At 47.6% G+C, this 23,381-nt stretch overlaps 1 protein-coding gene across 1 annotated transcript in view; it reads right to left on the bottom strand.

Moving 5' to 3' along the window:
* CYTH3 (cytohesin 3) overlaps positions 1–16,189 on the bottom strand; it is a 99,739-nt gene extending 83,550 nt beyond the window's left edge. Inside the window, exon 1 of the mRNA XM_043559647.1 lies at positions 16,007–16,189. Within this exon, the coding sequence (XP_043415582.1) occupies positions 16,007–16,043 (37 nt within the window). The 5' untranslated portion in view covers positions 16,044–16,189. The remainder of the gene's footprint in view (positions 1–16,006) is intronic.
* Positions 16,190–23,381: the final 7,192 nt, after the last annotated feature.

The raw sequence follows: 23,381 nt of genomic DNA, 5'->3' as shown, positions 1-23,381 counted from the left end.
CAAAACTTTTAGAGTAATTACATCGAGGCAGACCTGCCAATTTGAGATTTAATTTGACTGAACTGCTGATTCCACACTTACTTGCTCTCTGGTCAAGGTGCTGCCCAACAGACCTAAGGAGAGCGAGCTCCGCTCCCTTCTGCAGACCGCTGCCACCCCTGCGCCAGCTGGAACCGTGTCCTGCCCGCCGAGCCCCTGCCCTGTGTCACACCAGGGGGGTCGGGTGTCTGGGTTCATGAGGCTACTCTTTCTGCCTCCCCCTGAAAACAAGACTCAGCCTCGCAGATACTCTCTGGTTACACGGCTGTACATGTAATATGATTAAGAAGGAAAACCTAAAACACCTACTCAACTAGCCACAAACAAAGTGAGTACTTCAGGGTGGAATCTGAATCAGCCGTCTGAAAGGGAGACTCCTAGATCCTGTCGCTGTTTCTTGAATACTTTTATGGAGTGTCACTTTTTTTCCCACCCTGCCCTTTTCCTTTACTGAATTTTCATACAATGAGTTCGCCATGACCATCACCGGATATACTAACAACAACAAAAAAGTTACAGCTGGATCCTGTATTAGTCTCAGCTGCGGCCAAAGTTAAAAATGTTTAAAGCCAAAAAAAAAAAAAAAAAAAAAGTTTAAAGCCTATAGGAAAGGGGGAGAAGGGGGAAGAGAAAAGGGGGGCAGGAGAAGGGGGGAGAAGAAGGGTGGGGAGGAGGGGGGACTCACTCCTAAGAGATTTCAGGTTTGTTCTTCATCCGAGAACCTGGCAGCAAAAGCTTCTCTTTTGTAATATGTAAATAAAGTTTGTCTTACTAAATTTTCCAATTCTGAAGCTCGTTTCTTTATAAAGCCATGGCCACATATTAAAATAAAATTCTTAATCACCTCCATATGAGGGCAGGTCTAACAAACCACTGTGTATGTTTGTCCAAGTTCACCCACACACATATTCCATTGACATCTGAGCCGCTTAGTAACTCCTTTCGGTTACCAATCTAATCCACATTTACCAAAGAACAAGAAAAATGAATGTGACTTTGACCTTGAATCAAATAGATGACTTTAACGTATTGAGAAAAATGACACTAAAGAAACCAAAACACTTCTCTCTCCTGTTTATACATGTAACCTGGATTACAGGATGCAGATGATACTAGGAAACCGTTACAGGCACTCCAAAAGTCACCATCACCCCCCAAAAAAATTGTTTTAAAGACTGAGAAAACGTGAGGCGCCTGGATGGTTCAGTCTCTTGAGCATCAGACCCTTGATTTTGACTCACGTCTTGATCTCAGGACTGTGGGATCGAGCCCCACAATGGGCACCATGCTGAGCCTGGAGCCTGCTTGGCATTCATTCTCTCTCTTGCCCTTTCCTCTGCCCCTCTCCCCTGTTGACACTCACTCACTCTCTTTCTCTCTCCAAAAAAAACATTGAGGAGACATAAGTAAATGCAAGGTATGAACCCTGATCAGAGCCTAGATAGGTAAGAAAAATAGATATGAAACACTTTGGGAAAGCAGAATTTGGACTGTATGTGTAAGGATATCACAGAATTACTGTTGATTCTCTGCAGTGTGGCAGGGGCGTGGAGAGTGTCCTTAGGAGATCAATGCCGAAGTATTTAGGGATTAAGCGTTATGATGTATGTAACTTACTTTCAAGTGATCCACCCCTCCCTGGCCCCCCTCCCCAAAAAACCCTGTAATTTGTATTAGAGATAAAGCAAATGCAGCAAAATTTTAGCAACTGGTGAATTAAGGTGACAGCTATATGGGTATTCATTCAACTTTTCTGTAGACTTGAAATTTTTCAAAATGCAAAGCTGGGGGAGGGAAGATACAATCATCGCATTGCCGGTTATCTGCTATTCCTAAACCGGAATACAGCAGCTCTTTCACTCTGCTGAGTACATAATTGCGGGCAGGGGGCCTCCTATGTCGATGACCACGTTTCAAATGCCTGACTGTTTGGGATTTTTGACAGATTCTTCACTAAAGAATTTCACTTGGGTTTTTTTCATGTCCGTTTCACATACAAGAAGGAAGACTGAAGCTTAAGGAGATTATACACACAGACTCGAGGCTAGAAGTATTGGAGCTGCATGTATTTACTTAAAAAATATGTCAACAACAATCAGTTCTACTGGTTAAACAAACTTCTGTATGTGTACACAAAGCAGAGACACAAATTCTCAGAACCAACCATTAACATCACACACAGCTGGCTATTTTCTGCCCTGAAACATCCTCCAGCGGCTGAGCTGACATAGCAAACGGGCAGAAATTCTGCAATGTTAATTCCCTTAATTAATTAGACCACAAGGGGGAGGGGGCCCTCCAGTCCCACAGGACGGAGATTATCTGGGGAGCAATGACTGCATGATTCACCCCAACAAAGTCAGCCGCAAAGAAGCCAGGCTGAGAACAAGGGAGGCTGCCCAGCACAGAAAGGTCCCAGGCTTCCAGATTCCACTAAGTGGAGAATAACGTACTCTGGGTGGAGGGAGGGAGGGATGGACATTAGCAGAAAAAACTTCAGTGAGACATGCAGCAACAGCCTTCTAAAATGAAACGTTTATAGTAAAAGCCAGACTCCCTTCTCCAGCATTGGGGGAAGATGTTCAGGTTAGTATTACCACCCAGGCTTGGCCATTAATCTCTTGCACCAGTGAAAGTTGAAACAGCCTTGACTGTCATTAACAACTTTTTAAGGAAATGACTCCCCTGTCAAATCCGTTCCTCAAATTCCCAGATAAAACCGTGGAAGCCAAGCTCATGTGATTAGAGAACTCCGATGATGGTCTCCCCAAGAGGACATGCCAGCCACGGGCTCGGCCACCGGCAGGCCTGCACCATGCCTGCAGGTGGCCGGAGGGACCGGGGCAGTCGGCTTTGGCTTCTCCCTCAAGAGTGAGACTGGGTCTCACCCGGCCCCAAACCTTCACAGATAAAATGCAAGAGGGAGATCAAGTTGCTAACACGAAAGCAGCCTTCAACACCCCTGAAAGAGACAGTCGCTATCATCTTGACACGCAGGACAGTCTGCTCTCGGCCAGGATCTTAATACCTGATGGGAAGACAAAGCGAGAAGGCCCCAGGCTCCTCCTCAGTAGAGGAAAAAGGGTGGAGGCAGCACGGGAGGCAGAGGAGACTTCAATCCTGAAGCCAAATGTCTAAGCAGCAGAACCCAGGGGAAATAGCTCAGCTTATGTTCTTTCCAGATTACTAAAAAAAAAAAAAAAAAAAAAATTAGTCATGTTCTTCATGTCCAGCCAAATGACCGGGCATCTGTGAGGCAGAAGAAGCGCGGGGGTGCCGCACGAGCGTGGGACACGCACCGGACCGCGCTCCTCGCCACGAGAAGGCCCACAGAGAGGAAGCGCTAAAGCCCTCGGAGACCGAGGCGACCACAGGAAGGAGGGAAGAAGGCATCTGACTTTCTTCCGTAAAAATAAAAAATGCCACAGTAACCATCTGACTAGCATACGGCTTAGCCACTGTTTCAAATGAAAAAGCGAATTTGGAGACATGTTACTTTGAGGACCCACGAGACGCTCTGCGACCCCCAAGAGCAGGCCACACTTGAGAAGAACGCTTATCCAGTATGAAGATCCCTTCCGCAGCAGCCGTGAAAGGCACCGTTTTCTTCTCAGGATGCGCCGTGCTCTCAGAAGCGCGGTCACAGGCTGAGAAACGTCTACAACCGCTCGTCCTGCCCACACTTGGGAAGTGCAGCCTCACCGTGTGAACAGGCCAAATGCTTCCAAGTCACTGAAATCCTCCAATTTTCCCATACTCTAACACAAACAAAAATGAATTCGTTTGTCTGTCTCAATTCAAAAAAATTTTAATTCAATTACTGAAACTTGGAAAAGGACATTCCTGATCATTTTATTTCCTCCCTGCTAAGAACTAAAAGGAAGTCCTGTCTTCTAACGGAATATTAAATGGCCAACGTCTGCCACTTTGGATTGCTGCACGGTTAAAAATGTTTGCGTTAAAATAAATGTTACAAGGAGGTGCCACATGCAACTATTAACGGATTCACGAGCATGTGAAAATACATTTTGTTTTATTAAAAGTAGGAGAACATATCAATCTCGAAAAGAAAACGTAACCCAGCTCGGTTCTTCAAGTGGTAAGTACATATGCTTGATGAATACCTATGGAAGAGAAGAGGTTTCCTCTCGCGCTCCATGGGGATGAGGTCCTTGCTGTGTGGATAAGACAACTGACCTGCCTGCTGCCACAGCCAGTGTCTGGCAAGATGCCTGTACTCCTTACAGAACGCTTCTCAGCCATGTAAACAAGAAGGGCATTTATCGTCCCGCGTGACAGGAAGTGTGGACACAGGGAGGCTCCGGGTGGGGGACATTCGGCAGCTCAACCACATCCTCAAGGAGCCAGCTGGTCACCCTCAGCGTGTGGATGGACATCAGGAACATCACGAATGGAAGCTGACTACCCAACAGGCCAACAAAGTCCATTCAAAGACAAGGAACCATCTTCCGTATTTTTCCAAGAAAGAAGAAACCTTTCCAAGAAGTCCCCCCACAAACTGCCCTTCACAGCTTACTGGCCAGACCTGCTTACGCTCCCTTCCTCCAGTCGATGCGAAGGAAAAAGGGATTTCCTTCCCTGGTTTATGGCTTTTAAGTTCCACTCTCTAGTGGCCATAAGGTCCCCTTCCCTAGGAGTTGATATCGTAACAGATCAGACACCCACAGCCACCAACTGAGCAGCAAAGGGCCACAGAGAAATGAGCCAGGTGATCATTCCTTCCCCTGCCCCTCAAAGTACCTACACCCTATTTTATGGTTTAAAATCAAAGGTTGTTACTTGCAAGTTACATTTTATAGAAAGGAAAGAAATATCCAATTTTTGTTTCTTTTCTAAATACATCATCCACCCTAACACTTAAATCAATTACAGAAATAGCTAAATAGTCACGGCTTTAATGAACCCTCCTATTATCAAATTGTGGTTTTAAAGAACCTCGAGAATGTAAAATAATAAATGCAACCCAGATGTTCACTGAAAAAATGAAAACAAGATTGTTTTTACTTCATAGCAACCAGTAGGTCAACCCATTTCCTCCTTCAGAGAATTCTCAGAGGACCACAAACTCCACTCAAAGACCATGTGTTTCATATGTATCTGTCCACAGAAAAAGGAAACTCTGCTGTCCAAAATAAACGGAGAATATTATATGTTCCCATGAAAGTGAATTAGAAAACTGCAGTAAGGCTGGGTCTACACACAGCCAAACATCTGGATGAAACTGGGGGAAAAAAAAAATCACTAATTACCTAGATATTGGGAAATATTTTTCAATCATCATTAAAATGTCCAGTTTTGTAGCAAACTGCTTTTATTTATTAATTAGAGGGATCAGTTTTTCAAAAAGAAGAGTACAGTAATTAAAAATAACCCTGCTGAGAGTTTAGGACCGGAACTTATTTTCCACGATTTGAACAGAGCTCCTCGTGACCGGCAAAAACGAAGTCAGCCGGAAGAGTGAATTTGCTCTGTGGAAGCAAATCACCCAATCTTCGTGGACAACTAACGTGACCCAGGTGGGTCTAGTATTTACCAAACACTGAAAGATAGATTTATCCCAAATAAACACGTGCTGAATTGTCTGCAACCAAGCTGTAACACCCTACAGAACCTGATGTCTGTCTACCAAGTCAAATGGGGAGCTGACTACACAGTGCTGAGAAGCTTGATTAACTTCAAAAATCAGGAAGGAGAGTCACGTATCTTCTACTCTAATCAAAGGGACTTATTCTTCTCCCACAACTGCAGAGTAGTTCTATCGTGCGCAGTGTTTGATAAAACCTATCTTCCCAAGTTTCAATAGTCCCATCTCACAGGTTGATCAACCTGCTTCCTAAAGGATGTGCCAATAATCCCTTTCAGAGCTAATGCATCTCTCCCCAAGTTACTCTAAGAGTGTGACCATGCCACCTGCTATGTTAACTCACCTGGTATGAGTTGCTGTGGGTCCTCCATCAAAATGATTTACTCAAGAGAAGTTTCGTGGCAAAACACACGGGCACCCCTCTCCCTCGCCAAGCCGCAGCCCTCCGGCCACTCTCATCCCCGGGGCAAACCTCCACCCGCAGGCGTGGCACCGGCTCTTCCTAAAGCAAGCAAACATCTTTCCCTGTCCCTCCTCTGCCTGCCCCCTGCCTGTCCCCCAGTCCAGGGGACACTTCTCCATCCTCATTTAAGTGTACCTCTCAGGGGCATTCAATGCGGCTGACCACTCTCGCTTCCGACAACACCACTCCCCCCTCTACTTCTGCAACACCGCACAACCCCCAAGGACCCCAAGGACCCCCCCCCCCCCCCCCCCCGCCAACGCCACTGGCTACCCTTTCCAGGTCTCCTTTCCTGGGCTGTCCCCAGTCCTGGGACTTTCTCCTTTCTCTCAGCTCTCTCCCACGAGTTATCTCGTTCATCCGGTCCCACTAACTAAAGGGCGCTGAAGTCTTCCCAAGGTTTATCTCCCACCCAGTCAGGTCCTCCAAGCAGCGGACTCTCACAGCCACCTCCACTGGGCCTTCTCACTACCGAGTCCAGTTCTAAACACCAAAACTGAACTCCTGAGACGCCGCTTCCAGTAAAGGCTGACTAGTTTGTAACCGACAAACCCACCTGCCAAGAACAACCGAAAGAGCGGAACAAATTATAAGAAACAACTGTGTGAAGGTATCGGACAGCTACCAAATGCAGTGAGGACTCAGGAGGCCAGGATCCCAGAGGTAAGTGCAGAGAGGGGAGCCCAAAATCCGGGCCACTTTTCTCCTGGAGAGGTTTGCCGATTCACTGTAGAAGCAGAGAGGCCAAAAACGCTAAGCAGAAACAAGTGGTGGAGAATGTGAGTGGGACGGCATGGCCTCCGGCAGTCTTAGGGGTGGGGGGAGAGCTCAGGGGCTGCCAGATAAGAGGAGCCCAGTAAACAGCCCAGGCCTTCGGGCGGGTGGGGACCGCCAAAGAGCTACCCCAGGAGGGGGGCAAACCAGAAGCAGAGCAATCCTCACAATTCTAAAGTGGTATTTCCCTTGAGGAAAATTGCCAGAGTCTACAAGTTTTCACACACATGGTCTACAATTACCAGGTATGTCTAGAGTCACGACCACATGACTGAAAACCAAGGGTAGAACAGACAACAGAATACACTCACAAGCTATCCAAATACTGACATTATCAGACGGGGACCTTATAATAACCGTGATTAATACAACAAAGAAATTAGTTTACAAGATGAGAATTTTCAGCAGAAAATTGGGAATCTGAAAAAAAGAATCAAGAAAACTGAAGAAGGCAGTCACTGAAAGAAATTGAGAACTCAAGACATGGTTTCAGTGCGGGTTGGAGATGAGGGAAGGATTATTCATATTTTGGGATACAGGTCAGAAGAATATACACGGAGTGAACCACAGACCCATAGTGCGGACAAGAACACAGAAAAGAGAGAGTCAGTCACACAGCTCATGATGAAAAGGTGGAGTCCCAGAAGGAGAGATGGGGAATGCAGCCAAAGGAATGAATGGAGAGATAATGAGCACCAATTCTCCAAATCTAAGGTAAAATTAAGTCTGGTCACGGCACCACCAAAAAGCAGAACCGCCACCAGCCCCGACAAGGATAGTTTTAAGGAAAACCACATCTGGACACATCACAGTAACAGCTGAAAATGAAAGGCAAAGAGAAGAATCTGAAAAGCAGCCAAAGTGGGATGGGGGAGGGATTACCTTCAACAGAACAAGACAGATACAGCTGATTTCTCAGTAGAATCCACGGAAGCCAGAGGCAATGAAGTGGCACGTCGAAACACTGCAAGAAATTAACTTGATAAACTACAATTGGGGCGCCTGGGTGGCGCAGTCGGTTAAGCGTCCGACTTCAGCCAGGTCACGATCTCACGGTCCGTGAGTTCGAGCCCCGCGTCGGGCTCTGGGCTGATGGCTCAGAGCCTGGAGCCTGTTTCCGATTCTGTGTCTCCCTCTCTCTCTGCCCTTCCCCCGTTCATGCTCTGTCTCTCTCTGTCCCAAAAATAAATAAACGTTGAAAAAAAAAATTTTTTTTTAAATAAATAAATAAACTACAACTGTACACCCAGTGAAAATATCCTCCCGAAGCCAGGGCAAAGTAATGTCATTTTTGACAAAAAAAGCAAAAAAAAAAAAAAACCACAAAAAACCCTCCAAATGGCTTTCTCCTAGCCCCGCCTCCCCGGACCTCCCCTTCTCCGGTGGCAGCAGCACCACCTTGTCACACAGGCCAGAATCTGGATTCCTCTCTGCCTCCTGCACCTCTGACCTCCCAACTGTCGGCACATCCATCCGATTCTCCAAAGAACATCTCATCACTGGTAACGCGATGCACTGTTTCTTCCTCAGGAGGCAGGCCAACGTTTAAAAGTCTGATAAATGCCCAGAGTGGAGGAGAATGCCCCCTGTGAGAAAGCAATCTGTCAGCAGGCAAGGAAACCAAAAGGAAGCCTATGCCCCGTGTGCACAATCTGGAGCTACGCTCTAGAAAAACTCCCCCAAGTCTGGAAAAGGAGACAAGCCCAGGAGTTCACCTGTGTGTGTGGTTCACAACGACAATGTAAAATCCTATCCGGACGATAGGATACCATTTTTATAATTTTCTTAAACAAACCAAGAAGAGATCTTTACCTTGTTTATGGACATACACCTATATGCTAAAGTAGGAAAACCACACCACAGGACCCACAGCTAATCCACACCTGCCCTTAGGAAATCCACAAGGGAGGAGGGGTGGAGGACCAAGAATAATTGAAAAGGTGATATTCCCTGAAGGTCTGTGTACTGTGTTCCAGGTCTTGGAGTATGGTCGCAGGTGAAGGCAGACAATATTCCTGCTCTCATGGAACTTAGAGTCTACGAGAGAAGAGGCAAACAGTGTACAAATAGGGAATAGGTACAGGGTGGTAAGTGTTAAGAAGCCGGGAAAGGGTAACAACAGGGGGTTATTTCAGACAGGCTGGTGAACGAAGGCCTCTGTGGCAGGGAGACATGTGGACAGAAACCTGGATGAAGGGGCCCTGGGTGGATCAGTCGGTGGAGCGTCTGACTCCTGATTTGGGCTCAGGTCATGATCTCACGGTTCTTGAGTTCGAGCCCTGCGTCTGGCTCTGTGCTGATGGCATGGAACCTGCTTGGGATTCTCTCTCTCAAAATAAATAAACTTACAAAGAAAGAAAAAGAAACCTGGATGAAGCCAGTAAGCAGGAAGCAGAAACCTCAGTGAAAACCACTATAGAAACAGCAAGTGCAAAGGCACCGAGGCAGGGTGTGCCTGGTACGTTCCTGGAAGATCAAGGAGACCAGCGTGGTAACAAGCGTGGTGGGAAATGTCAAAGACACAGCAAGGGATGAGAGCAGGGTCCAAGGACAGCCCTCAAGAAAACAATGTTTTTTTTATGTTTTTAAAGGGTTATTTAAAGAAAGAAAAGAAAGAAAAGAAAAAAAGGAAAGGAAAGGAAAGGAAGAAAGAAAGAAAAGGAAAGAAAGAAAGAAAGAAAAGGAAGAGAAGAAAGAGAGAAAGAAAGAAAGACAGAAAGACAGACAGACAGACAGACGGGCACCTGGGTGGCTCAGTGGGTTGAACATCCAACTTTGGCTCAGGTCATGATTCACGGTTAGTGGGTTTGAGCCCTGTGCTAACAGCTCGGAGCCTGGATCCTGCTTCGGGTTCTGTGTCTCCCCTCTCTCTGCCCCTCCCCTGCTCGCACTGTCTCTCTCTCTCAAAAATAAACTAACATTAAAAACAAAAAAGCAGTGCTCGCTTCGGCAGCACATATACTAAAAACAAAAAAGCAAAAAATTTGTGACTGTATGTGGCATACAAAGCCAAAAATATTTACTACCTGGCCCTCTTACAGAAAAAGCTCGCAGCCCCCTGGACCGATAGGCCCCATGGGCCACAGGAAGGCCTTTCAAGACAGGGTTCTAGCCTGACAACAGTACAGAGTCAGAGAGGGGGTGACATGACCTGTCTTAAGGGATCGCTGTTGGACATGGATGACAAGAGGGAGAACATCTGAGGCTAAGGCAAGAGAAGCCAAGGAGGGCACCAACCAACAAGCAAAAAGAACAGTGTTGCCACATGCAGGGATGGAGATTTACCCGTAATGCTGGAATTACTATTACTTTCTTACAAAAGACCTAGAATAATGTCACAGAACATTAACAGCTACTCTGTTAACTCTGAGTAACGGGAACATGAGTGTTTCACTGTTTCCCCTACTTTTCTGTGTCTTTATAGACATCCATCTTATCTCTTTCCCTTCACCTCTGCCTCGGCTGTCCAATCCCCACGCCTCTGCGACTCTCCCCGGAGCACCTGCTCACCTCCTACTCCCGGACACCCTCCCCTCCTCCAACCCATTCTCCACTGGGTGGCCAGGAAAACTCTCCTTAAAAGGGCAGGGGGTGCAATGGTGAGACATGTGGCTTCTGGGGCCGGAACACATGGACTCGAATCTCTGCTCCACCCCTTACTATAGCTGTGACATCCAATGCAAGTCGGTTAGCTTCCCCACACCTCTGGTTTCCATTTCCATCTGTAAATGGTGGGTAATGTTAAGCGTCTAACAGGGTTACCGCGAACATTAAGTTAAGATACAATAAAGCACACAGGACGGAACCCCAACAGCCGAGAGCATTATGTAAACATCGGCTAAAATTATTGAAACAGAAGTCAAATATCACTGCCCTGTTTAAAATCTTGCATTGGCTTCGTGAATCCCTTACCCCCTGAGGCCACTCCTTCCAGCCCCGCCCCCTGGCACTCTTCCTCCCAAAGGCTTCCCCTGCCTCTCCCCCCAAGTCCCTCCACCCCTGATGATTTCCTTCAACACACTCAGCATAACTTGTGATTATTTTATGTGTCTGTTTACCTTTCCTGTCTGTCTCCCATCTAAACAAAAGCTCTGGGAACGCAGGAAATTCATCTGCCTTATTCACCGCTACTCAACCTTGTGCCAGGAGCAGTGCCTGGCATTTTGGTAGAGGCGCTATCACTATCCGTTGAACAAGCGTTCAAGAACCCGCTCTAAGCATACTCTGAAAACACCCATCATGTCACCTCTTAAACATTAAAAGACCAGTAATTTCCTGTCCCTTGACTGGAAATATAGATAACATATTTTTATAACTTTCTACATTTAAATCTTTTTTTTTTTTTTTTTTTTTTTAGTATATAAAAATACTTCACGACACCTCAGTGACTCAGTTGGTGAAGCAGCCAACTTTTGATTTCAGCTCAGGTCATGACCTCATGGTCATGGTTTGATCCCTCCATCAAGCTCTGCTTAAGAGTCTCTCCCTCTTCCTCTCCCCTGCCTTCACTCTAGCTCTCTCAAACAAAACAAAACAAAACAAAACAAAAAAACCCTCTCAAAAAGGATGTTTTCTTACCAGCATACTATTTTTCTGTGTGAAATGGCTTTCCAATTTTGGAAGAAACAGAAATAAACTTTTTTGAATTTCAAAAAAATAAAAAGGCACAGAGCCACGGCTCCACTGCACCTTCATTCTCCACCTGCTCAGTTCCCATTGCCCTCCCCCAACAGGGAAACCTAATTCTTGGTTCCTTATTTAACCTTTCTGAGAATTTTCGCACATACACAAACACTTCCGAAAAAAAAGAAAAGAGAAAAAAAGAAAAGAAAAGAAAAGAGAAAAGATGGTAGCATACATAGCACACTTTCCTGCACTTTGTTTTTGTAACTTAGCATTTTGGAGATCTTTCCAGATCAGTTCATAAAGTGGTTCCTCGTTCCTTCCTACAACTTCATTCACCATCTGGGTATGAGATTTACCCGATGAGTCTCCTGTGGATAACCTGGGTTATTCCTCATCTTTTACTACCACAAACAATGCAGCAAATAATCGTGTACCTACAGCATCTCCAACATGCACAAATATACCTGCAGATTAAATTCTTCGAACTGTTACTGCTTGTTCAAAGGATTTGCACACTTGCAATTGTTTAAAAAGCTGCTGCTGCCCAACATTGCTGCATCCATTGGGATCCATCCAGAGAAACAGAAGAAGGCCCTCCAGGGATCTCAAGTGGAGGACGTTTCATACAAGGAGTTGGTTACATGCGTGATGCAAAAGCTGAGAAGTCACACGGAAAATGGTAAGACAACCAGAGACCGCAAGAGCAAGAAGCTGATGCCACCTCTAAGTTGGAGGACCAAACGGAGGAGGGATTTCCAAAGCTCAGGGAAATGGGCAGGCGCTGGCGGCAAAAGGAGACCGTGCAACGGCCACAGAGACGGTCTGAGGCCAAACGTAAGGAGGAAAGAACCTGGTTTCCCCCTTCCTGTAGCCATCCATCTCTCCCACCACCCACCAGACGCTCGCACCACCCAAACCTAGCTGCAAGCCAGCTGACCCAAAGGTCTGGGAAATGTTGCCTGCAGGGGTGACTCTCTCCGCAGGGGAAGGGCAAGCAATGGACCTGAGCCAACAGGACCCAGGCTGTCTCTGTAACTAATTTACCCTCCCACCGCCAACAGATGGTTTCAAAGGTGGGGGGTCCTTGCTTGGCTGACAGGTGAAAGGTGGGTTCTCAGCCTGGTCTTAATCTGTATTTATTTCATTATGAGTGAGGGGGAGCACCTTCTCACGTGAAACACACGCTTATAATCCTCATCTACACTGACTGCGGGTGGGGAGGGGAAAACCAGCAAAGTCCTTCACGTCATCTGCCACAGATGGTCCATTCGGGAACATCAATCAGGCACATTCCCAAACTGAGTTAAGATGGTGGCAAGGAGCCAAACTAGCCAGTCACCTGCCAAATAGAGGCAAATCTCAAGAGCTGTTCTAGAAAAACCGAAAGGCAATAAAGCCCCGAAGGAATTAAAAATACCTTAACTGCACTCTGGGCACACTGTAAGTAACAATGTGTTCTTGTAATCTTGTAACCAACCCCCCAACGTGGTCCTCCTTAGAACTGCCCTCCAACCATTCAGATCACCACCCTCTCCCCTTATCTTCCACGGAAAGAACAAATACTACTACCCTGAACAAAAATTCAACTTATAAAAATAGCAAGTAAGAATCATTTGCAAAAAAAAAAAAAAAAAAGCTCTTAAATGATCTCTCCTGCCTGTGTAACTACCATTTGCACAGATTATTTACCCTATCTTGTAAACAAGTTGTAGCTGACTTCCCCATGTAGGGTTCAAAGTTCTCTACTCTAAAAATATGTACACAAAAGTTATGTTTTACGACTGGCTGGCAAACGACTGACAACTGAAATTACTCTCTTTCGAAGGGCTGAACTTTATTTTTAAAAACGTGAATTTTGGGGCGCCTAGGTGGCACAGTCGGTTAAGCCTCCGACTTCAGCCAGGTCACGATCTCGCGGCCCGTGAGTTCGAGCCCCGCGTCGGGCTCTGGGCTGATGGCTCGGAGCCTGGAGCTTGTTTCCGATTCTGTGTCTCCCTCTCTCTCTGCCCCTCCCCCGTTCATGCTCTGTCTCTCTCTGTCCCAAAAATAAACGTTGAAAAAAAAAAAAAAAAAAACGTGAATTTTAGGGGCACCTGGCTGGCTCAGTAGGAAGAGCATGCGACTCTTGATCTCGGAGTGGTGAGTTCAAGCCCCACGTTGGGTGTAGCGATTAAACATCTTTTTTTTTTTTTTTTAACATGAGCTTTAAAGCAAAGAATTTTTTTTTTATCTAAATGGCAGTAATAACTGTAAAGAACTTTAAAGAGGTATATTAACTTCAAAACCTCCCCAAATAGTCAAATACAAGCACATCAAATGTGTATCATAATTGCTATACAATGATTCTTATTTCAAAACTCTAAGGCTTTCATTTACCCAAAAACATATTTATTCTAAGATAGCCAAATTTATTTTTAAGTGTCTCCTATAATTCAAAGAAGATAATAAACCTTATCAGTAAAGGTTAAAAGTTATTTTCCAGCACCTACCATGCTGCTGGGCATTTTAGTAGACAAATAAACAACTGGTCATTGACAATTGTTCTAGTGGATTAAATGGTACGTTAAAAGCAATCACACCCTTTTCCCAATGCACAGGTTTTTTTTTATAAGGTTTTTCTTTAATTCGAATTTGAAAGTAATGCATATCATTCCAGAAACTTGGAAAACAGAAAAACGTTACATTCACATTACATTACGTTGCTTCCACCAGGACATATAAAGCAACTGCTTGTTTCTAATGGTTCTAACATTTCATCAATAAACTTCCCATAATTTACCTCACCTTCCTCCTATCGGGCATTGCCATTTCCGATTTTCTACTACTACAAATAGTATCACGCACATCTTTGAGCATGACATTTTTGAAAACCTCTCTCCCGGGAATACAATCTGGAAATTAGTAGCCCAGAGAAAGTTTTAAGACTTTTGATACTTAATAACATCCTTTGCTACAGTACTCAAGATCTGTAAACCGCTGGGCCACGCTGACTTCCTTTTCTAATCTTTATGTCTGCTTTTACCTTGAAACCGTCTCCATGTCTTTATTCACAGGAGTCGGAAACGCCTTCCAAACAAAATCGCCAAGCCGGCTGCCTACCTTGACTCTGATGTCAAATGCTTAAACGTGATGCCTGTTTACTCTGTAAAAGGGAAAAAACTGCTGTATGCCTGTTGTGTTACCCAAGTTGTGACAGGCAGGAGGCAGGGGATCTGGGGAGAATCCATCCCTTAGACTCTTCAGGCAGACAGCCTGGCTTGTAGGAGGCTCTGCAACTCGGCTCCTTCTTTCCACAGCACTTTCTTTCGAAAAACAACACACCCACTCGATGCCACAGTGCTATCCCTAGCTTTAACTATGAGAACTGAATTCGACAAATGCCACCAAGCCTGCCAGCTTCCCACGATCACAGTCGCTTCTTGGGGCACAAACCTCTCGGGCAGCCCTTACAGTCTTAGAAGGCACCTTGATTAACCAACCACTTCAACCTGAAAGCGCTCGAGACTGCTGATTCTCACAGGCGGCTGCAGCCTGTAATTAAGATTTTTTTTTTTTCCTCAAAACCCTCCCTTATTACAAGGGGTTCTGAAGATCCCGTCTGTCGGCATCAAGGAGATCTTCAGCCAAAGTATTGAGAACCTCAACTTCGGGTGTGCCTGCAAGACAGGGGTGGTAACCCCTCCGCTTTCCAAACCAACGACCCCACTCCACACACGCGCGTAAATGCAGCTTCACGGGCATGATTCGCAGCATGACACGACAGTAATTTGCACGCCACTAAGTCATCCACAACAATTGCAAATTAACTGGGCGTCAGGCACACAACCCGGCTCTTGCTGCTCTCACCTGAGCGCGGGATGCCCCGGGCTTATTTGGGGGGCTTAACCCGGAACGTCCCCCAGTTCATAAAATGCCTGTGCCCCGGCTGCCCACTCCTCGTTGAAGCCTCCCCACGCACCACTTGTGACCTAAAGCCCGGCACACGGGCACACGGCTTTCAACCTTGTCCCTCCACCCGCCCCTCTTGGACCCCGAGGATCCCCAATTCGGAACTTTCCCCTCCCCATTTCTCGGGGATACCCCGCTTCCCACCACCTGGGAAGAGACACCGAAGGGTGGGGAGGGCGGGGGGGTGGTCAGCCTCCTGCGGTCGGGCTCCGGAGGGCGTGAACGCCCTTGGCGACGAGAGGCGGGGAAGGTCGCCCCCAAGGTCCCCCGCCCCGGGAGGGCGACCCCCGCGCCCTGCCCGAGCCCCCGGGCCACCCCGGCCGCCAGCGACCCCGGCCTCGCCCCGGACCCCCGCTCGAGCTCGGAGGCGACCCCGCCGGCCCCCCTCCGCTGGGCCCCGGGCCGACCCGCCGCGGGCCTCGCCTGTCGCCAGCCGGCACGGGCGCTGCCCGGACCCCCGACCCCGGACCCGCCGCCCCGCTCCCGTCCGGCGCGCCCGCGACCCCCGCCCCAGGCCGCCAGCCCGGGCCGGCCACACCTCCGACACTCACCGCCGCCGCCCTCACCGCCGCCGCCGTCTTCGTCCATGTTGAGGCCGCTCCCGCTGCCGGCGAGCCCGGAGCCGCGGGCGAGGGGCCGCGGGCGGTGGGCGCCGCGGGTGCGGAGCGCGCGTGCGGCCGGGCGGCTCCAGCAGCGCGCGCGCCGGGTCGCGGCCCGGGCCTCCTCCGGCCGGGCGGGGCGCTCTCCGCTCGGCGCGCCGTCACGTGACGCGCAGGCCCCGCCCCCGGGCGCGGTGGGCGGGGCCCGGGACCGCGCGGCTCCGCCCGCGGGAACGCGCCCGGCCCCTCCCGGACTGCGCGGCGCGGGCCCGGCTGGGCTGAGACGCGACTCTGGGCGGCGGGGGAGGGGGCCCGGGAAGCGGCGACCCCTGCTGCGCCCTCCCCCGCCTTCGCGCGGCCTGGGGACGCGCGTGGGGTCCCGGGCGCGGGATGCCACTTCTACAGACCCCGGCGCCGAGGGTCCTCCTCGCACGTGCGCTCCGGAAAAAAAAAAGCTCAAGAAACGCACACATTCAAAAGTCTGGCCTCGCCCCTTGGGCCCCGCGGCATTTCCGAGTAACCGGCTTTCTGATGCATAATGAAGACGCTTCTTTGCTGGCGACGAGCGCACTTTAAAATTAGCAGAGTGTAAGGCTGGACCCCAAACCCGCACACCTGGGTCCCACCCTCAGCTGGGGGCTGGCCCGGCCGGCTGGCCTCAGATGCTCTCGCACTGTCTCTCCAGTCTCCCTTGGAGAGCTGCCAGCTGCCCTGGATTTATGATGCAGAAGGAGCTCTGAATTCAATTTCCCGTGGGCACAGCCAGGGTCCTAGGCGCAGGCCTCCTGGGCAGAAGGCTTCAGCTCGGCCTGCCCCAGATCTGTGGCTCTCCTTTCTCCGTCCACGTCTTGCTTCCAGTAACTCCCCTGAAGCATTGAACGTGCGCCCTCCCTAGCCTTTCTGTTCATTTCGCTTGAACCAAATTGCATTAAAGAAAAGGAAACACTGTAATGGAGGAGATAATTCATCTCTAATATCATTTTCCAGCAACGATTTTATATTTACAAATGGCCTGTTTCCTTCCGCTGTCATTTATCAAAATGGAAAGTTTTCACCTTTTTGTTCAAGGTTGTGGGATGATTCCAGAGTGCAATCTCCCAATAACCTCGGGAATTAGACACCCAGCGTTCCTGTGCTTCTGCAGTGACCGCGCACACTTCTGGGTGTCCCGAGATGGACGTGTAAGTCCCAGCCTACAGACGCGGCTTCCTGATCATGTCCCTGTCAGCTCGGTTATCTTGAAGATAACAGTATGGTTACTGAGAAAAATGACAGCACACTTTGAACTTGATAATGTAATATGTGGAGCTTACTCAAAGATACTATCAATTATAACAGCTTTTAAATGTCAAATTCCTCATTCTTTAGGTTTCTTAACATGTGATCCAAGGTGCTTCTCTCAAAGTTTGAATCTGAAAATTGCTCTCTGATGTCCATCTAAGACAACTTCCATCAGAATAAAGCGTGGCCCGGTTATCTGTAAGCAGAATGTTAGATTATCCCCACAGTTCAGCCAGCGCCTCCATTTTGACAAAGCCTGCAAAAATGTTGGGGTAATAAAGGCTTAGGATGTCATTTCCGTTGTTGTTTGGTTTTAGTTTATTTATTTTTGAGAGAGAGAGAGAGACAACAGGGGAGGGGCAGAGAGAATGAATCCAAGCAGGCTCCGCACGATCAGCAAAGAGCCCGACTCGGGGCTCGAACTCACAGACCGTGAGATCATGATCTGAGCTGAAACCAACAGCTGGATGCTTAAATGACTGAGCCACCCAGGAGCCCCTCATTCCTGTTCTTGAAGGGAGAAATTAGAAGACTTCAAATTACTAACTAACTAAAAAAAGCTGTTTTTCAGTATCTCTTAAATCCCACCAAGATAGCATTTATCTAATCTGCACACATTCAGGTTGCCCCACATAGAGGAACATTAAGTATCCCAGTTACCCACTAAGATAGGCATTTGCTTTATGTCCAGGATGTGTGTGGTTTCATCAGAAGTTGAAAGCTTTATAAATGAATTTGTAAGAAAAACAATTTGTGCGGCAGACAGGGCTCCAAGATAACAAGTGTTAAACCTGAAACCCCGTTGCAATCCCTCAGTTAGACAATAAGTATTTAGGAACCTGCTGTAGTCCAAGCACTGTCCCAGGTGCTGGGAAGATGATGATGAAAAAGATCAATTTGGTCCCTGTCCTCAGGGGACTTAAGACCTGGAAGGATTACAACCATTAGGCAAATAATTACACAAATAACTCTGAAATTGAATTTTGATGTCCTAGCCTATTTCCAGACTTTCTCACAGTGTTTGCTGTTTCCTGTGTATCAGCTTTGCAGCCTTGAAACTCCTTCAGACGGAGACTATAGTCTGTATTTATTCTGACTCCACGATCCACCGCAGGGCCTGGCCATGTCAGAGAAAGGGAGAAAGCAACAGCTTTTGTTACTGCTGCTGAATGAACAGGGCCATCCAAAGGAGGACACCTCTTGAAAACATGTTGAAACCCATTTATCAGCCCTCTGACCATTGCAGAAATAGTTTAAGAAATCAAGAATGTGCACATTCCGGAAAGGTCAGAGAACTTCTCCTTTGTACATCAATCTCCATCCTCCAAGTGGAAGTCTGTGAAGCTGGACAGAAAGTGTCCTCTCCTAGCACTCAAGTCACAAGAGCCGAAACCCTGCCAAGGCCTGTGTCTTCCTGCTCAGCCAGAAAGAGGCTGCCTAGGCCGCCTGCATTACCCATGCATTCAGACCCTGCACAGAAAAGCAGAGACGGCAGTGACTGTCAGCAGATGGGAACCTCAGCTAATCCGTTACATCTGCTCAGGGGTCTGGTCCAGTCCAGGGAAGGCGCCGCGCACACAGCAGCCAGCTCACTGTCAGCTCACGGTCACGGAAGGAAAATAATGCTTTCCGAAATCTAATTTCATCTCGGAAAGAAAACATCTCGTTGGAATAGAGATGACCTTGTGCACATTAGCATTCCCCACTCTGCCCAGGCAACCGACGGGGTCTAAGTGTCAAGACACATCCTCATTAAATTTTCAAAAGCCCAGACATCATGTCCTTGATGGCTTCCGCCTCTCTTTCCAATTTTCAAAACAGTCCACCTTGGTCTTGTCCTCTCCCCTAGAATCCACACAACTGACAAAGGTTCCCTGGCCTCAACTTCCCAAGGGCAGCTCAATTCCTTTTAGACTGATTAGTAACTTGCATCTCTGCTGGAAAAGGCACTCGAATGTTGTGTTAACGGTAAACTCTGAAAAAAATAATTTGGCTACCGCTTCAAGCTATTTGTCTTTGGGTAGAAAGGCTTTATACCCACTCAAGGTGACATCGGTATGAAGAATTATTACACGCAAGGTGTCTTCTATAGTAATAAAGAACTGAGTTGTTTTTATCTAGCTCTTCATTTTTATAGTACGTCCCTGACCTACCAAAAAACAAAAATAACTTTTTTTTTTTAATTTAAAAAGGTCCCCTTTGGAAGTTGGTCAGAGTCTGCAGTGTGCAGCTTGAAGTCACCAGGAAACTCCACCCTGGGGTTCAGAGTGTACTAACGGACAAGAAAAAGGGTGAAAATGACAAACATAAGTACATAGAACATCTGTCTGTGATCACGGTCCTCCAAATAGAAAGTGAGCTCCTAGCCAGCAGCTAAGTGACAGAACACACATCACTGAGTGCCATGTGACCCCCAGGGCCTACCTGTGTGCACGCAAATGGAGTTCTGCACTTTGACGTATAAGGCCTTGAGTTCTGGTCATTTGTTGCCTTTGTGAAAAAGCCCCACAAAAACCCAGTAAGGTCGTTAGGTCTCGGCCGTGATGCATCACAGCACATCATGTCTTCTAACGGGATAATGTAGGCTCTAAAGTCAGATGGCCCAGGGGCTTCCATGTCTTGCCTTTGTGGCCTTGAACAGGTTGCTTCACATCTCTGTGCTCCACCTTCTGCATCTGAAATGGGACCACCACAAACTCTGCCCTGTACGTTCTGGGAGCTAGAACTGCCTGCTACCGTATACTGGGCATGGTGCACAACAGGTGTCAGTGGATCCTCATCATCACCAAGAACAGAAGTATAGTGGGTGCCTGGGTGGCTCAGTCAGTTAAGCGTCCGACTCTTGATTTCAGCTCGGGTCGTGATCTTGCAGTGGTGAGATCGAGCCCAGCTTCGGGCTCTGTGCTGGCAGCGCGGAGCCTGCTTGGGATTCTCTCTCTCCCTCTATCTCTGCCCCTCCCCCAGTCATGCTTGCGTGCACTCTCTCTCACTCAGCAATAAATAAATCGACATTAAAAAAGAAGACGAAGTATAAAGTTTCCTCGCTCACTCATTCACAAGACCAGCAGAATCTGCGTAACAAGATGGGGAGGCAAAGCTGAATCTCAGTAAGGGCTCCCACTGTCACTGCCACCTTCTAGCTGCTGTCTTGTCCTTCACATCTGCCTTCTGGAATGTTCCTTGCCATACACTCCATGCCCTCCGCTTGTGAATTGTCCCACACCTCATAGCTGAATGGACCTCTAAAGAACTGGGTTCTCACAGCCACAGTCCCATATGTGCAGTGGTGTAAAGGAATCTGGGGACTCTGTGCTCTTCCTGTGATGTCACTTCATTCGTTCAACAACCTGTTTCTTAGCACCCCCACCAAGCAGGCCCCAGGGTTTCGACAGGAGCCAGCAGCCAATGACTTTTGATGATGGACATGTCAGACCTCAGCACCCAGGGTGACTGTAACAGCCTTGGAAACCTTTACTCTACCCCCTGGCAGGGGGCAAAGGCTCTTTTTCTCGGGGGGGGGGAGGGAAGGGAGGGTTAGGATCTTGTGTGCACACACACCACTCAAATACATCTCCCTCAATAACAGATTAGTCATATAAATTTAATCGTTACAGATCTGCTGCTTGATCAATACAGTTTTAGCATTTAATACATGCTGTTAAAGTTTATCACTGTGGTGCCCTTGGGTGAACTGCTAGTGTTTTGTCTCTCTCTCTCTCTCTCTCTCTCTAAAAATAAATAAATACATTAAAAAAATTCTTTTTTTAAAATAATGTAGTTTAGGGGCGCCTGGGGGACTCAGTCAGTTAAGCAACTGACTTCGGCTCAGGTCATGATCTCATGGTTCATGGGTTCAAGCCTCACACAGGGCTCTGTGCTGACAGCTCAAAAATAAATAAATAATAAAAACATTAAAAATTACAAAATAATGTTCTTCAGGGGCACCTGGGTGGCTCAATCGGTCCAACTCAAGCGTCTAACTCTTGATTTCCACTCAGGTCATGATCTCATGGTTCATGAGTTCGAGCCCTGGGTCAGGTGTCATGCTGACTGCTGACAGTATGAAGCCTGTTTGGGAGTCTTTCTCTCTCCCTCTGTCTCTCTGCCCCTCCCCTGCTCACACTGTCTCTCTCTATCTCAAAAATAAATGAACTTTAAAAAATTTATAAAAAATAAAATAATGTAATTTAGACAGACTTCTGATTCCAGAAAGATAGAAGTGTTTTTATCTATTCCTCCCACTCAGTACAAGTCCATGGACATTGTATATGAACCAAACACAAGAAGACCCTGAAAGGAAACAAGGAGAGAGGGACTAGGCACCTTGGGACCCAAGGAGTGACATGATGGTGAGTTCCTTGCGTTTTCTTTCTTTCTTTCTTCCCCCCCCCCCCCAATGTTTATTCATTTTTGAGAGACAGAGCAAGAGCAGGGGAGGGGCAGAGAGGGAGACACAGAATCTGAAGCAGGCTCCAGCCTCTGAGCTCTCAGCACAGAGCCCGATGCAGGGCTCGAACTCACAAACTTCAAGTTCATGACCTGAGCCCAAGTCAGATGCTTAACCAACTGAGCCACCAAGGCACTTTGGGTTTTCTTTTTCCCTCAGAGATCCCAGACTTGAACTGGAGAAGCCAGAAACCCAGAAACACCAACCGGTATGGACAAAAAAAAAAAAAAAAAGGAAAGAAAAGCCCCAACAAAAGCCTGCCCTCTCTAGCCAAAGGATCAGGAAAAGTGCAGCCTAGCAAAGCGGAAAACTTTTAGACAATAAGGTCGTACTCCAGCCAGCCGCACCCCGACCAATGTCAGCGAAAGGCTGAGTGGGGAGCCCAGACCTCCACCCTCCTCAGCTGAAAGGAGGTGTCCCAAGCCAATGCCTGCTCCCAGAATGGGATCAGAGAAGGCCAAGCAGGAAACCTGGACTTCATCCCAGCCAGGCAGTAATGAAGGCCCCGTTTCCCCCCACTGGGGTGATGTCGGAGAAAGCCTCGGAGAGAGTCAGGACTTTGACCAGCGGCAGTGACAAGGCCACCTGGCCCCTGAGTATCAGTGGAGGCCATGTGGGGAGCAGTCATGAGGTGCCCAGGGCTTCCCAGCCAGAGTGGTGTCAGCAGAGGCCTGGGGGAGCCAGAAACTCCATCCCCACTCCTCCGTAACCAGGTATTCTTTCCCCCAACCCAGGATGTCCACAGACACCAAGGGGTGAACCTGGATTCCCACCCCCACCCGCTAGTAAAGAGGAGGAATCCCACGCTTCCTTTGCTGGAGGTGTCAGAGGAAGAAGGCGTAAACAGAATATTTATCTAAGACTGCATAAAATACCGAAAAGTCCAGGATACAATTGGAAATCCTGCATCACACCAAATGGGATGAAAAAAGACAATTGGTATATGACACCAATCCCAAGATGACAGAGATGTTAGAGTCACTTGAGTAAGATTTTTGAAGCAGTCAGTAGAAAAATATTCAATGAGCAATTATGAACACGCTTGAAACAGATGCAAAAAGGGAGCAAAACATACAAAGGAAGAGAAGGTACAAAGAAGAACCAAACGGAAATTTTAGAATGGAAAAAAAAACCCAACGTTTTTGAACCAATGGATGGGGAGGCAATAGAATGGAAGTGACAGAGCTAACAATCAGTAAACTTGAAGACAGAGCAACAGAAATTATCCAGTCTGAACAACAGAGAGAAATTGGGATATAAAAAAATGAACAGAGACTCAAGGATCTGAGCTGACATTCGCGTCATCAGAGCTCTGGAAAAAGAGGAGAAAGAGGGCACAGTAGGAAAAGTATTCGAGATTAAAAGAAAAGAGAAAAAAAATAGGGGTGCCTGGGTGGCTCAGTTGGTTGCGTGGCCAACTTCAGCTCAGGTCATGATCTCGCGGTCTGTGAGTTCGAGCCCCGCATCAGGCTCTGTGCTGACAGCTCAGAGCCTGGAGCCTGCTTCAGATTCTGTGTCTCCCTCTCTCTCTGGCCCTCCCCCCGTTCATGCTCTGTCTCTCTCTGTCTCAAAAATAAATAAATGTTAAAAAAAATTTTT

Source organism: Prionailurus bengalensis, chromosome E3 (genome assembly GCF_016509475.1).
Source record: "Prionailurus bengalensis isolate Pbe53 chromosome E3, Fcat_Pben_1.1_paternal_pri, whole genome shotgun sequence".
Lineage (NCBI taxonomy): Eukaryota > Metazoa > Chordata > Mammalia > Carnivora > Felidae > Prionailurus > Prionailurus bengalensis.
Note: the sequence above shows the minus strand (reverse complement) of the source record. Positions and strands in the feature narration are given on the sequence as shown.